General features: G+C 43.7%; 2 protein-coding genes across 2 annotated transcripts in view; one reads left to right on the top strand and one right to left on the bottom strand.

Annotated features, from left to right (window-relative positions):
• Nucleotides 1–14203, bottom strand: part of sec23a (Sec23 homolog A, coat complex II component) — a 30163-nt gene extending 15960 nt beyond the window's left edge. Inside the window, exons 1-12 of the mRNA XM_033642691.2 lie at nt 14121–14203; nt 11927–12194; nt 10247–10304; nt 10055–10141; nt 9741–9977; nt 9453–9529; nt 9177–9321; nt 8934–9092; nt 7879–7994; nt 7451–7574; nt 5813–5893; nt 5633–5722 (exon numbers count right to left, since the gene is read on the bottom strand). Coding sequence (XP_033498582.1) covers nt 5633–5722; nt 5813–5893; nt 7451–7574; nt 7879–7994; nt 8934–9092; nt 9177–9321; nt 9453–9529; nt 9741–9977; nt 10055–10141; nt 10247–10304; nt 11927–12147 — 1395 coding nt within the window. The 5' untranslated portion in view covers nt 12148–12194; nt 14121–14203. The remainder of the gene's footprint in view (nt 1–5632; nt 5723–5812; nt 5894–7450; nt 7575–7878; nt 7995–8933; nt 9093–9176; nt 9322–9452; nt 9530–9740; nt 9978–10054; nt 10142–10246; nt 10305–11926; nt 12195–14120) is intronic.
• LOC117267075 (histamine H2 receptor) lies at nt 1054–4186 on the top strand. Its single transcript, XM_033642694.2, has 3 exons — nt 1054–1750; nt 3673–3826; nt 3943–4186. Exons 1-3 carry the CDS (start codon nt 1054–1056, stop codon nt 4133–4135), a joined length of 1044 nt encoding a protein of 347 aa, XP_033498585.2. The 3' UTR covers nt 4136–4186.
• Nucleotides 14204–14829: the final 626 nt, after the last annotated feature.

Genomic DNA, 14829 nt, shown 5'->3' on the forward strand with positions numbered 1-14829 from the left:
AAGCTAACTGTGCTAACAACTCATTGGAAATGTGCTACAACATTTTTTGCTGACACAAGAGATCAGAGACTGTCGCATTAAATTGCTGTGAGCTGTTAATTCACCACCGCTAAGCAGAGGGCAGAAGGTAACATTATCTCGGAGACTTATGTTGCAGAGCGTCTCTGGGTCTGCAGCTGCCTGTACCAAAGAGCAGTGTGAAAACAAGGAGCACTCACTCTGCAGCTAAATCTGGGGACAGAACGTGGCACACTGACTCACGAAACAACAAAAAACGTGACTTCAACTGATAACTCGAATCTCTGACTTTGAGGGAGCAGCCCTGCAGTAGAAGCTGCAGTAAAGAGGGTTTGTGTTGCTGTTTTACTTTAATGGATGTCAGATGACAACATGACACACACTAAAAGGTCCTGGGTTGTGTTAAGGTTCAGTCGGTTCACCACAGTGACTCATCAGTATAACTCTGTGTGACTTTGTGGTACAGTCTGTTTATATCAGAGACTTCTGTCCAGGTCTGAACCTCAGACTGAACAACACCACGGAGGAGGTTTGGAGTCGTCAGTGTCTGGTTTCTGAGGACAATTAACCGATAAGTTAATCGTTGTTTTTTTGGGGAGCAAACAAGCAAATTGAAGACATTAACTTAGGGCTCTAGAAAATGTGACAGGCATTTTTTTTAACAGTTTTCTGACATTTTGAAATGGTAAGTCAAAGAAAAGTGGACTATTCTGGGATAAACTGTGACCTGAGAATCTTCACAAACTATTTACTGACGATTAATCGATTGAGTGCATGATCAGCTGATTCGTCAATGACGGAAGCCGTTGCTAATTGAAAAGATTAAGTTTGAACGTTGATATCATCCTGGAGGAGGCTGCGGTGAGACAACCTGCCAGTCAAACCACTTTTTTCTGGACTTTTAATCTGAAAATCTGCGTTCAGACTGAGATGTGGATGAAGTCAATGTGCTGAGAGCAGAACTCCGAGACTCTGATCAGAGCAGCATCTCCCCCAGGTTCCTGCAGGTCCTCATGTAAAAGCGTCCATGTGAGGATGGCGGACGCTCTGAGGATGCTGTACGGCAGTCTGATGGTTCTGTTGGGCGTGGCCTCTGTCTGTGGGAACCTCCTCCTCTTGCTGGTGCTCCTCTTCAACAAGGAGCTCCGTACAGACACGCTTGGCCTCACCTTGAGCTTTGGCATCAGCGACTTGGCACTCGGACTCTCCACCATTCCCTTTGGGGCCTATAACAGCCTGGTCCAGCCCTCCTGCTGCCCCAGTGAGGGCGCCTTCTGTCAGGGCAGCGGCTTCATCTTCGTCCTCCTGCAGACCTCCTCCATCCACTCGCTAACCTGGGCCACTGTCGACAAGTTCACCGAGATCTGCTTCGCCCTCAGCTACCGCACCATCTGGACAGCCAGGCGGAGCAGGATGGTGCTGGTCTTGATCTGGTTGTTCTGCCTGGTGAACGCGGCCCTGCCACTGCTGGGCTTCGGCAGCTACATCTACAGCGAGTCGCGGTTCCTCTGCTGCCCGAGCTTCACCCCTGAAAACAAGTGCTTTGTGGTGCTGTGGATGTTGGTGGGCATCGTGGTGCCAATCCTCACCATGTGCTCTCTGTATGGGTACATCGTGTACGTGGCCAGGAAACAGGCCAGGAGGGGAACATTCATGTGCAACGACCTCCACTGCTACTACGTCCCTGCCAACAATTACCTGAGAAGCTCCATCGTGATGGTCACAACCTCAGGTGAGTTCATGCTTCACCCAGTTTGTCCGAACTCTTTTCAAACCAACAGAACTTTATTTTAAACTCTAGCAGTGATCACAAAGTGTCAAAAGATCCCACATATCAGGCAGAATTTTGGGTCAAAAGTCTTTAAAATTATGTTTAAAGTTTCTTCTAATTGTAAATTAGCCGACAGCGGAAAAGAAGTGCAATTTGAATTCTTCTTCTTTCTGTCACCATATCAACGTTACATAGGTTATACGCAGCACTGAGGGACTGTCTCTGAGCCTCTCTCCCCAAAGTCAGTTCACCATCTGCCTGGTAGCGCGAGCTAACATCCAACAGCGAGAACTTTAAATGTCATTACAACCGTTAATAACTGTAATGTTCGCTCTGTGATACCAACAGTAAGCCCTGTTCCTGTGTATGTGTTTGCAAGCGGACTCTCACCAGCTGTTCCCCAGTGTAGAGCTCACACTCCTGCAGCAGTAGTCTCATGACTAGTTCCCAATTTGGTCCAGCCAGGGCGTCCAGATTTCTCCTCAGTCATTAGTTCAAGGTCCACAGTTAAAAATATTCAGTGTCATACTTGCGTCGAGCTAGTTTGCTGTCTCTGTTAAGTAGCTGTCTGTTAGTCACTCACTCTACAGCAGAAAACGAGTACTCAAGTACTCAAGTACCATGCCCATCCCTACTCATAACCTTAATATTTCTAAAATCTTGGTAAGTAGAGTTAGCGCTCGGAAAATGTACATTAAAGTGGGTCGCGGATCCATTCTGGATGGACCTGAAGTGACTTGCGAATGTGTCTATTGTGTTTATTTAAAAAAAAAAACAACAGTTTTTTTAGTACAATGAAAATCTGGACCAGAGCTTTTATTTTGAAGTGGCATCTCCTGCTGTAGAGTGAGTGAATATCAGACAGCTCCTTGACAGAGACAGTAAACTAGCTCAACGACATGGCCAAACACTGAAGTATGACACTGAATATTTTAAACTGTGGGACCTTGAACTAATGACTCTGGAAATCTGGGCTGGACCAGTTGGGAGCCACTGACTAAGTATATAGGAAATGTTTGTACCTATTATCTGAGTCTTTATTTGAATGCCAGCTTTAATGAAGAATTCACAGTAACCTGATAGCTCTGTAAATGCAGAGGACAAACAGTGTGATTATAAACATGTAGAGCAGGTTGTAAATTTCTGATTTATACTTTAATATAATCTGTCAAAAGATATCTGAGTGGTCGGTTAGCAAACATTGTTTAAATGAAGATGTGCTCATAAAACTCAGTACAGGAGAATCGTGTGCATGTTGCCATGACAACAGGATGTCTAGGGTTAAATCCCGAGATGAGGATCAGCTTCTATGTTTGCTCTCATGACTCTCTGTCATTACTCTCATTAAGATGACACACAGTGATGATGTCATAAAAACAGGGAGGGTCAAAGGTCACCAACAGCAGCGCAGAAACCAGACTACAGTTTTATGTTCTGGCCGTCAGTTTGAATCATTTTAACTTTGTTCCTGAGAAATCAGGATTTTTCTGTCAGTGTGGTGAGTTGAGCAGAGCGTAGTTTGCAGACTGCTTTTCTTTTGTCATCATCACTCAACTTACTAGAGAAGTGTTTCTCAAATGGTGTGCTGCAGCACACAGGTGTGCCGTGATGCCGCTCCAGGTGTACTGTGGGATTTTGGTATAACCACACATTATTTATTGCAATATTTAGCTGGTTCTACAAAAAGTTATTACTGAATTTTCAGTTGACTGTATCAGTATATTGTGTGCACTAATTTCTGAATAAATTAACTTCTCTCTCAATACTGGACTCATTTCAAACATTCTTTTTCCCATTAGCCACTTAGACACAGACACATGGGATATTAGGGTTCAAGTTGAAAAACAGTGACTTAAACTTGAAGTTTTCTGTCTGTTTCTCAGTGTGTTTGCTGGTGTGCTGGCTGCCCTTCATCTCAGTGTGTCTGTACGAGACAGTCAGTGGTCGGCAGAGTCCAGCTGTGACCTCTGCCCTCTCCGCATGGCTGGTCCTGACCAGCGCCGCCCTCAACCCCTGGATCACCTGTATGACACAGATGTAAGTAAGATTCTGCAAAGGCAAAGCTGATCGTGAATGTCCGACTGTATGATGGACTGAGCTGTGAAACGGCCGTAACACACATGAATGACTGACATGCGTTCATGTGTCTCCAGTAGGTACAGGGCAGCGGTACGTCGGAGCGTCGGCAGGTTTATTCAGATGTGTCTATGTCCTGGGACGCCTCTGGTGTCCCGCCCCCAGAGCTCCACCCTCCACCTGGACACAACCAATCGCATCAGCACGACCACGACGACTACGGCTGCAACACTCCCACCGTCATCACCGAAAACACCAACACCGCCATGATGACCACGCATACACACCAGCTGTACCTGTAGAGACAAACTGTCACACTGCACCGTGGGAAATGGAAATCAGCCCTCCTCGTTCTTCCTCCATCACATACAGAGCCGTCCTCAAATTCAGAGAGACTTCAGACAAACGCTTCATCTGAAGCAGACTGAAGCCTGAGGTTTGATGTTTGTGGTTGTGTGAATGTTGATGTCAGTAAGTTGGTCCATCTGGTTTAAAGTGACACATCTCAACAGCTGCTGGATGTTTTGTCATTACATGTTGTACAGACATTCGTGGTCCCCGGAGGATGAAGCCTGCTGACTTTTCCTATGGCGCCAACATCAGGTTAAAGTGTTCACTTTCACAAAAATTCAGTCCGTCCCAGGGCATCTCTAAAACTAAACACTGAAATCTCTCAGCCAAAAGTGGACTGAGGTTAAGCTGAAGCGGTTCATTGTCTGATGTCCCTGAGCCAGAACACACTCAAACATGAGAACAGTTTGTAAGCAACAGCAGGAGCGAGCAGGCGCTGCAGAGGAGAGGACAGCCTGAAATGTGGTTCTGGTTCTTCTCACAGCTAACGATGCAAAGTGTGAAGAGTTTCAGGAGAAAAAGAGCGTCTAATGTCCAGAGGGTCGCAGCTCTGGTTGTATAATAACCCATAACATAATAATAATAATAAATACTACTAATGATTGTCGACTTCTGTGGGCTTGTTGCTTTTCTTGTGTGTCGGTCTATGTTCAGATTCCTCCTCTCAATCAGTAAACCCTCAATTCACAAAGGATGAAGAATAAAAACTAGAATTACCACCTCATGTTTGAACGCCTCCGCACACCAGACAAGTTGCACTTACAGTTACATTCAGGTCTGTGAAAATGTGGATGCTTCGCACACATCTTCCTCCGGCAGCACAAAATATTTATACAATCAGCACAGTTTCAAGATGGACACCCAAGATTAGAGTCACCAATTCAGTATCAGACCACATCTCCTCTTTTGTTCCTGAGTTATAACAGTGAGACATTATGATGTCACAGTGACCTTGACCTTTAACCTTCGACCATCAAATTCTAGTCAGTTTATTCCTGAGTTCAAGTGGACATTTGTGCCAAATTTGAGGAAACCCAACTATAGCCTCCCAGAGACTCTGCGTTTACGACAAACAGATGCACGCAAAGTCACATTGAACTTTAAACTATGACCACCAAAATCAAATCAGTTCATCGTTGAGTCCAAATTGAAGAAATTCCCTCAAGGTGTTTTAAAGATATCGTGTTCACAAGAATGGGAGAGATGTACATACGGAGGGACGGACAGACAGACGGACAACCCGAAAACATAATGCCTCCAGCCACGACTATCGCTGGCAGGAGGCATAACAAGTAGAGGTCACTTGACTGTGAACGCAGCATCAGTCAACTACATCTGAAACTTTTCTAAGCTGTGATGATCAGTACAATCAATGGATCAGCAGCTTCAGACTGATCTGAGGTCAGCTGTTCCTACCTGGTTCACCACCTCGAAGTACAGAGCCAGCGTGGTGGTCGGATCCAAACCGCAGATCTTCCACTGACACGTTCCTCCTGTTCCGATCTCCTGTAACACACAAACACACACGGGGTTACTGCACAGGACTGTGTGCTACAGAGCACCACAGCATAATACTGCACAGTGCAGTGTACTCACATTCTCAGAGACACAGGGTCCTTTAGCGTTCAGAGACACACACGGTCCGATGGCTCCAGATACTTTGATCTCTCTGGATGTCTGAAACAGAGTGACATGTTTATCATCTATGTATTTATTCACCTGGGACACAGGTGACTCGGGGGCGGGGCCTCCAGGTCATGAGTGTATTAGTAGTAACAAAGGGCCTGTTTAGACCTGTCATTAACATGCATCCTGAGTGGTCCAATCACAAGTGGACAGCGCTGAATACAAGTGTAAATGACCACCAGGACACACTGTAATCTGATCCTTGAACCACTTACTGAGGTGGTCTGGTACACATATAGCCACATATGTTTTGTAGTGTAAACACTAATGCCTGCTGACGCTACCCGACAAAGGTGTAACAGGAAAATATGTCATAAATGCAGAATGTAGTGCTTGTTATGGTGACAGTGTATCAACGCTGTGTAACTTGCTCTTTTTACAATGAGGTAGTTGTTAGTTAGTTGTTGCACAACCATCCATCTTTTTGCCCTATAGAAGGAGACGGGTTGAATTCTGCTGACAGCGATGTCTCCAGCTGTACCGACACAACCGTTAAGGTGACTATTGAGCATGCTAGCAAGCAACTAGTGAGAATGCAAACTGTGCGCTGGGCCCTTTGACCGTCTAGCATGAGTGATGTAGGCAGTATGGCAATCTGACCACAAGTGGTGAGCTGATTATGCATGATAGACACAGGTGCGAGCAGCGATAAGTCTCAGCTTTCCACCTGTGTTCGGGCACTGAAATGCATGATAACAGCAGGTCTAAACGGGCCCAAAGTGAAGCTGGTTGTGTTGTTAATGTGTAATTGCACCAGAGACTGACCAGTGCTAGATTTTCAAGACCAATTTGATATGTAACAGTAACAGTAAGTTGCCTGATCTCAAGTCGTAGTGGAACACTGTCTGTCAGAGACTCTGTTTGCAAATGAGCTCAGATCTTTGACTGTGTCGACTCTAAATCGGCTGACCTGACAGCTTGCTTTCGAGAGCCCAACACCCATTAACCATTGACTAACTGGTTAATTTTAAAGAAAAAAACCCCACAAAATTAGATGAAATACAAGAGGCCTTTCCTTTTAATGCACTGCTCCACTGACTCATTGAGCTTTATGTTAGCCTTGGTTGCTCTACAATGTGCAGCAGCTGGGTCAGGTGGGAGCTAGCTAGTGGCACCAATCATTTGTGAATTACAGCTGTGAACACCGTCCTGCCACCATGACAGTGCGGTTGTGCCGACCCTCCAGTCTCCCTGAAGGTTGCCCTGGTGAGTAAAAAGCTTCATTTTAAGCCAAAAACCTCTTTAGTGTTGTTAACTATGTTAGCACCAGTAGCTGCTAAAGGTGCTAACATAGCTGCTTAGTCATCGAGGTGATCTGTGAGAAGACCAGAGGGTGGGAACAATATTTCCATAGCAACGCCGTTGGGTTGCGATGCCGTTTTGAGCAATACTTGCAGAATGACCAGCACCGCTACCTAGCTCCCACCACATCCAGGTTGTGTGCAGTGCAGTGAAACTGAAGAGTACCAAAATTAACCTATTGACCCTCATGTGTAACTGTTTAAAAATTTTTATCAGAGGTTAACCACTGACATCACTAGTTCATACCTTGACCTCCAGCGCGGCAGCGAAGGCCATCTTGAAGGATCCCTGGACGTCTTTGGTGAAAACTCTCTGGAAGGTTTGTTTGAAGAGAGACGTGTTGAAGGAGTCGGCCATCACCATGTAACCTCTACAGAGCACAACATACACACTGTTTAAGCCTTTACAGGTGATGAGAGGACAGAGTAACGTCAACAAACTCCCAATATGAGTCCCAATGTGTGATCAGTTTATCCAGATAAAGCCTGTCTGGAAATTTGTGCGAATGTTTTGGGAGCGGTGAAGAGCCGCTGGCTGTGAGAGAGCACCCAGGTTGTGGAACATGTTTTTTTATGATTTAAGTGTAAAAACTGAGCAACTGGTTTCTGCATTACATAACGGTTAACATATCAGCTGACGACTGTGTGTGAGAGTGTGTGTGTGTGTGTGTGTACCCGGTATAGTTGGCGCAGCACTTCATCTCCAGCAGGCCGGTCTGATCAAGAGCACAGGCGTAGATGTCGATGATGTGGCCGTTAGTGGACGCTCTGTTAGCTAGAGACTCATAGTGCTACACCACACACATACACACACACACACACACACACACACACACACACACACATACACACACGATGAAATCAATATCAAAATCAGCTTTATTGGCCAAACACTGTGTGTGAACACCAACGAGAAGTTCCATTTTTTGTACAGACTGGACGGTTATGAACACAAAGAGGAAGAATATATGGAATGAAACTTGAATATATTAAATGAAAGTTTGAATAAATTGAATTAAAGTCTAAATATATTGAATGAAAATCAGAATATATTAAGTGAAAGTCTGAATATATTGACTTAAAGTTTGAATACATTGAATAAACATATATAATGAATGAAAGTTGGAATAAATTGGATGAAAATCAGAATATATTAAGTGAAAGTCTGAATATATTGACTGAAAATTAGAATATATTAAATGAAAGGCTGAATATATTGAATAAACCTCTAAATATAATGAATGAAAGTATGAATAAACTGAATGAAAATCAGAATATATGAAGTGAAAGTCTGAATATATTGACTGAAAGTTTGAATACATTGAATAAACGTCTAAATATAATGAATGAAAGTTGGAATAAATTGGATGAAAATCAGAATATATTAAGTGAAAGTCTGAATATATTGACTGAAAATTAGAATATATCAAATGAAACTTTGAATATATTGAACAACAGTCAGAATATATTGGATGAAACTTGAGAACACTGCAAGTCTGCAATATGTAGATATTTATGAAAAAGGCCAATGTTGCGTTTATTGTAAAAAAAAAAAATAGTACAAATAAATAAATGGTGGATGAATAAACATGGGCTGGGTGATTATGCGCATGTTTATATGTTTATATACACTGTTCAGGATTCATACTGACAGTATGTGACCCCAGCTCATCCTCTAACCGCACACTATACAAACTTAAAAAACTTAATCAGCATTATTCTTCACTCACCTTGGTGGCTTTCTTCATGAACTTGGCGTTGTCCTTCTCGAGGTCGTGCCAGGACCTGATGGGGGTCTTTAGTTCATCCCCCACCACCATGCCGGGGCCTTGCGTGGCTGGGCCTCCGATGAAGGTCATGATCCGAGCGCCCGTGTTCGGGAAGGTGCACTGTGAGTAGAAGACACAGATTCTGTGTGACATGATGCTGACGTGTCACCGCTCCTGAATTAACACCTGCCTGCCCCCCCTCACCTCCAGCAGGCCCACAGCAATGGACATGGCAACGCCCAGCGAGCGCAGTGGTCTCTTTCCCTGAGTGACGGGCCAGGGGTCGCGCTGCAGCTCCCCCAGCAGGTCAGTCAGGTTCATGTCGATCTTCTGCACCGGCTGCAGGAACCTAAAGAGAACATATTTCAAAATACTGCGTGCTGACACCCAGAAACACACTTCAAACCCTGAGTGACGCCACAAATACAAACTGCACTGCCTGAAACACAAGGGTCCTCACAAATGTGCGTGTGTGTTTACCTGTTGGACAGAGGCTGTTGGGCAGGTTGAGGTCCTCGTCCCTGAGTGGCTGAAGGTTTAGTCAGACCGAGCATCTCCTGCAAAGCCACAAACAATGCACACCTAGTTAGTTAGCGCTGTTTGGTAACACCAGAGACAGACAGGTAAACCTGGAGCATGGGGCACATCTTAGACTGCTGCCACCAACACACAGGCCCTGACAGGTGGATGTTTAGAAGATTGACCAGCTATTGTATCTGTGAGGACCAGCAGCGACCCGTTGGTCTGGTCCCAGTGTGAGTTAGGTACCTGGAGCTGCTTGGCGTTCAGGTCCTTGGTGCCCCTGAAGACGTAGCTCTTGGAAATCCCCTCACAGCCCAGCTCGTGAACCTGAACCATGCGGCCGAAGGTGATGAGTCCGACCAGTGCGGTGGGAGGCAGCAGAGACAGGGACATCTGCAGGGACTCCTTCAGAGCCTGCAGGTCCTCGTCCTCCATACAGGTGTCCACCACGTACAGGAAGACCAGTGGCATCTGAGGGCCTCGCTAAGGAAAGAGACCACATCTGGTTATACACCTGACAACATGATGTGTGTGTGTGTGTGTGTGTGTGTCAGTCTTACCTGGACCACATACTCGATGGTGGAGAACTGAGGCAGCAGCTCAGCTGGTTGGTTCACCTCAGAGATTCCAGCGTAAGATGGAGGAAACTGCAACAGAACAAAGTGTCACGCTGTGAGTGTGTGTGTGTGTGTGTGTGTGTGTGTGCTCCTCATCTATGTTTGTGAGGACATTTAAGTGTGTTTATACTGAACCTGGTTCCTCTGGTAGCAGAAGTTACAGGCCCACAGCTTGGCTCTGTAGTCCACCTGACTGGAACACACAGACAGGTACATGTTAGAGGGATGTATGTTAAATGGATATATTTCAGATGAGTACATGTTAGAAGAGCGTATGTTGGAAGAGTGCATGCTAGAGTGTATGTTATAAGAGTGCATGTTAGAGTGCATGTTAGAAGAGTACATGTTAGAGTGCAAGTTAGAAGAGTGCATGTTAGAGTGCATGTTAGAAGAGTACATGTTAGAGTGCATGTTAGAAGAGTGCATGTTAGAAGAGTACATGTTAGAAGAGTGCATGTTAGAATGCATGTTAGAAGAGTACATGTTAGAAGAATGCATGTTAGAGTGCATGTTAGAGTACATGTTAGAAGAGTACATGTTAGAAGAGTGCATGTTAGAGTGTATGTTAGAAGAATGCATGTTAGAGTACATGTTAGAAGAGTACATGTTAGAAGAGTGCATGTTAGAAGAGTACATGTTAGAAGAGTGCATGTTAGAAGGGTGCATGTTAGAAGGGTGCATGTTAGAGTACATGTTAGAAGAGTGCATGTTAGAGTACATGTTAGAGTGCATGTTAGAAGGGTGCATGTTAGAAGAGTGCATGTTAGAAGAGTGCATGTTAGAGTACATGTTAGAGTACATGTTAGAAGAGTACATGTTAGAAGAGTGCATGTTAGAAGAGTACATGTTAGAAGAGTACATGTTAGAGTACATGTTAGAAGAGTGCATGTTAGAAGAGTACATGTTAGAAGAGTAGATGTTAGAAGAGTGCATGTTAGAAGAGTGCATGTTAGAGTACATGTTAGAAGAGTGCATGTTAGAAGAGTGCATGTTAGAAGAGTACATGTTAGAGTGCATGTTAGAGTACATGTTAGAGTGCATGTTAGAAGAGTGCATGTTAGAAGAGTACATGTTAGAGTGCATGTTAGAAGAGTGCATGTTAGAAGAGTACATGTTAGAGTACATGTTAGAAGAGTGCATGTTAGAAGAGTACATGTTAGAGTGCATGTTAGAAGAGTGCATGTTAGAAGAGTGCATGTTAGAGTATATGTTAGAAGAGTACATGTTAGAAGAGTGCATGTTAGAGTACATGTTAGAGTACATGTTAGAAGAGTGCATGTTAGAGTACATGTTAGAAGAGTGCATGACTTCACAGAGCTACACTAAATGTGTGAGAGTGTGCGGTGACCTCTGACCCTGGACTGTGACCTCCCCATCTGGTAGGCTAGGGCACTATCTACTTTTTTTATACCTTCATACTGACATTACAGCGAGGTTTATGACGGTAATTGTGTTTTGTTTTTTAAAAAAGGATGCTGAGCTGCTGGTGATAGAAGTCATTGTTGCCATGGTTACAGTGGTTTATCGTTACACCGGTAACCCTCAGCCCCTAATCCCCATCACCCGCAGTAGCCATCTTTCACTGCTCAGCTGCCTGTTCCGACAGTAGAGACTGACCTCTGGTGGCCAGTGATGTGCACTACATACAGTACACCTCAACAACAGCCTCTCAGAAATATGAGCGTCTGTATTTTTGACGGTATTAAAAATCATACCGTCACGATTTCTATATACCCTGGTATACTTGGATACCGCTAGAGCCTACCGTCTGTGATCTCTGACTGTGATGTCACATGAGTGATTGGTGATGCTTACCACAGTGGGTTGAGCACAGCGCGGCAGGTGGCGCGGCTGCAGAGAACCGGTTCATACTGGATGGGCGGCAGGTCGGGCCGTTCCTTCAGCGGGGTGAACAGGGCTGAAACGGGGACCACCATCCGGGTCGCCTCCAGCCTGCTGGACGGCCAGACGTTCCAGCTGAAACGCACGCCGTCTCGCTCCTCGTTTGAAGCGATGTACTCTGGGAAAGTCGCCATGGCAATGCAGGCTGATGGGAGGGGTCAGACACACTGTCAGGTAAAAGCTGTGGGGAGGGAGAGGAAACAACATCAGTGTACTGCAGTACTGCTAAGTTTACAGTAGTACCACTAACCATACTGTAGTATTAATAACTGCAGTACTACTAACTATACTGTAGAACTACTAATTACTACTAACTATACTGCAGTACTGCCAACTGTAGTACTACTAACTATACTGTGGTACTTCTAACTATACTGTAGAACTACTAATTACTACTAATTATACTGCAGTACTGCCAACTGTAGTACTACTAACTATACTGTAGAACTGCTAATTACTACTAACTATACTGCAGTACTGCCAACTGTAGTACTACTAACTATACCGCAGTACTACTATCTATACTGTAGAACAACTAATTACTGCTAACTATACTGCAGTACTGCCAACTGTAGTACTACTAACTGCAGTACTGCCAATTGTAGTACTACTAACTATACTGCAGTACTGCCAACTGTAGTACTACTAACTGCAGTACTGCCAATTGTAGTACTACTAACTATACTGCAGTACTGCCAACTGTAGTACTACTAACTGCAGTACTGCCAACTGTAGTACTACTAACTATACCGCAGTACTACTATCTATACTGTAGAACTACTAATTACTACTAACTATACTGCAGTACTGCCAATTGTAGTACTACTAACTATACCGCAGTACTACTATCTATACTGTAGAACTACTAATTACTACTAACTACACTGCAGTACTACTAACTATACTGTAGAACTACTAATTACTACTAACTACACTGCAGTACTATTAACTTTAAAACTTTACTGCAGTACTACTAACTTTACAATAGTACTGCTAACTATACTGTAGTACTACTAACTTTAAACTTTACTGCAGCAATACTGACTTCACAATAGTAGTACTAATATTACTATAGTACTACTAATAGTGCAATACTACTAATGTCCTGCAGTAGTGAACCCTATACATGGTAACGACCCTCTCAGTCAGGACAAACTCAGTTGAGTCAGTAACGTTGTTGGTTTTTTACTTTAATTTAGAAATTGAACAATTAACTGAATAATTGATTAATCAGTGAAATATAGTCTTAAATAGTTTTTCTTAACTCTACCTCTCCACTAAGTAATAATTAGTTGCAGCCCTGCTGTACTTGTGTTGTGTACAGTACTTGAGTAAATGTACTTAGGTAAATTCCACCGCTGTTTTTGGACAATCCTGAAATTCCTCTACCACCGCCCCACCCACCTCAGAGGCCACCCACCTGAGAAATCACCCACCTGAGAGGCCACCACCAACATCTGTACCATTTTATGTATTTAAGTATTTAAAGAAAGGAATCACCTATCATTATCCAGCTTTCAGACAGTAGTACTGCAGTAAACATTAAAGTATTTCCCTCTGAAATGCAGAAAAATCAAGTTCAAAGTTGCAGAAAATGGAAACAGTACATGTAGAAATACAGTTAAACTACAGTACTGCAGTAAGTGTACCTGCGCCACTGCTGTCTAACACTGTAATAAAGACACTATCAGGTAATCAATCATGCCTGATCATCAATCAGAGCAGATGACAGTTAATATGTAACTCTGATATTTCAAGTCCAGCCTATCAGTCTGAATATAAAAGATGCTGCGACAGAAACCAGGCTGACGTCAGTGAGTACCTGTGTGACGCGTCCAGGTAGAGAAACTGAGTGTCAGTGTCGCACCTGAATATATTCACTCACACAGAAATAAAATAAAACTATTTATAATCTGCAGAGTTGAGTTCAGTCCAGTTAGCCTCAGGGCTAACCGCTAACAGCAGCTGACTGAGCAGGTAAACAGCAGCGTCATGAAAAGGTGACGTGCTCGGGGTGACCACACAGGTAACCTGACGGGGTCCAGGTGAGACTGTAGGTCTGTCAGGTCCAGGTGTGTCTCTCTATGAAGGTAAATCAGTCACTCACCGCCGCTCTGCTGCCGCTGCTGCCGCTCCTCTCTACTGACAACGAAGCAAAACAACATGGCGGCGGCCCGGCGCCACGTCAAGACACAGATAGGAGAAACAGGAAGAGGTCTCACTCTGGGCGACATTCAGGAACCACATTCGTCAATACTAACAGAGAGGAGCCACAAGTGCTATATCGCAGACAACTGGACGTGCTTCTTAAGATCAGAAAAAACAACAACAACAAAAAAACATTTATATATATTGCTATAATAAACATATTATGATTTATATATATAATATAGGCTATATACATTTTAAATTTTCAATGTAAATTAATAGAACGAAATTCAATGCATAAAAGAAAACAGAACTCATTTAAAAGTAATAAATAATAAAGGTTAAAGGATAAAGTATCATTCATTCCTACTCTAAACACACACACACACACACACACACACACACACATATGCGCATACAAGCAGTGCCAACATATGCCATGAACACGAATAAGTTGAAATTATTTGCACACAAAATAAATAAATAAAATCATTGCACAGCAAATATTACTGGTAGTAATAATGGCTGTAAAGGTCCACAGACAGAGGGTGTCGTATGTCAAAGCCCTCTGAAGCAACAAAAAAAAAGATTGATGATTTGATTAGTGTACATAAATGATAAAATGTGCCATGTAAAAAAAAAAAAGAAAAAACCCCCACATGTATATA

The sequence above is a fragment of the Epinephelus lanceolatus genome, chromosome 15 (assembly GCF_041903045.1).
Source record: "Epinephelus lanceolatus isolate andai-2023 chromosome 15, ASM4190304v1, whole genome shotgun sequence".
NCBI lineage: Eukaryota > Metazoa > Chordata > Actinopteri > Perciformes > Serranidae > Epinephelus > Epinephelus lanceolatus.

Bases quoted from the DNA above. Each gene is read 5' to 3' on its own strand.
- LOC117267075 (XM_033642694.2), top strand. From the start codon at position 1,054: ATGGCGGACGCTCTGAGGATGCTGTACGGCAGTCTGATGGTTCTGTTG. The intron at 1,751-3,672 runs GTGAGTTCATGC...TCTGTTTCTCAG, and splicing joins CGTGATGGTCACAACCTCAG to TGTGTTTGCTGGTGTGCTGG. The intron at 3,827-3,942 runs GTAAGTAAGATT...ATGTGTCTCCAG, and splicing joins ATCACCTGTATGACACAGAT to TAGGTACAGGGCAGCGGTAC.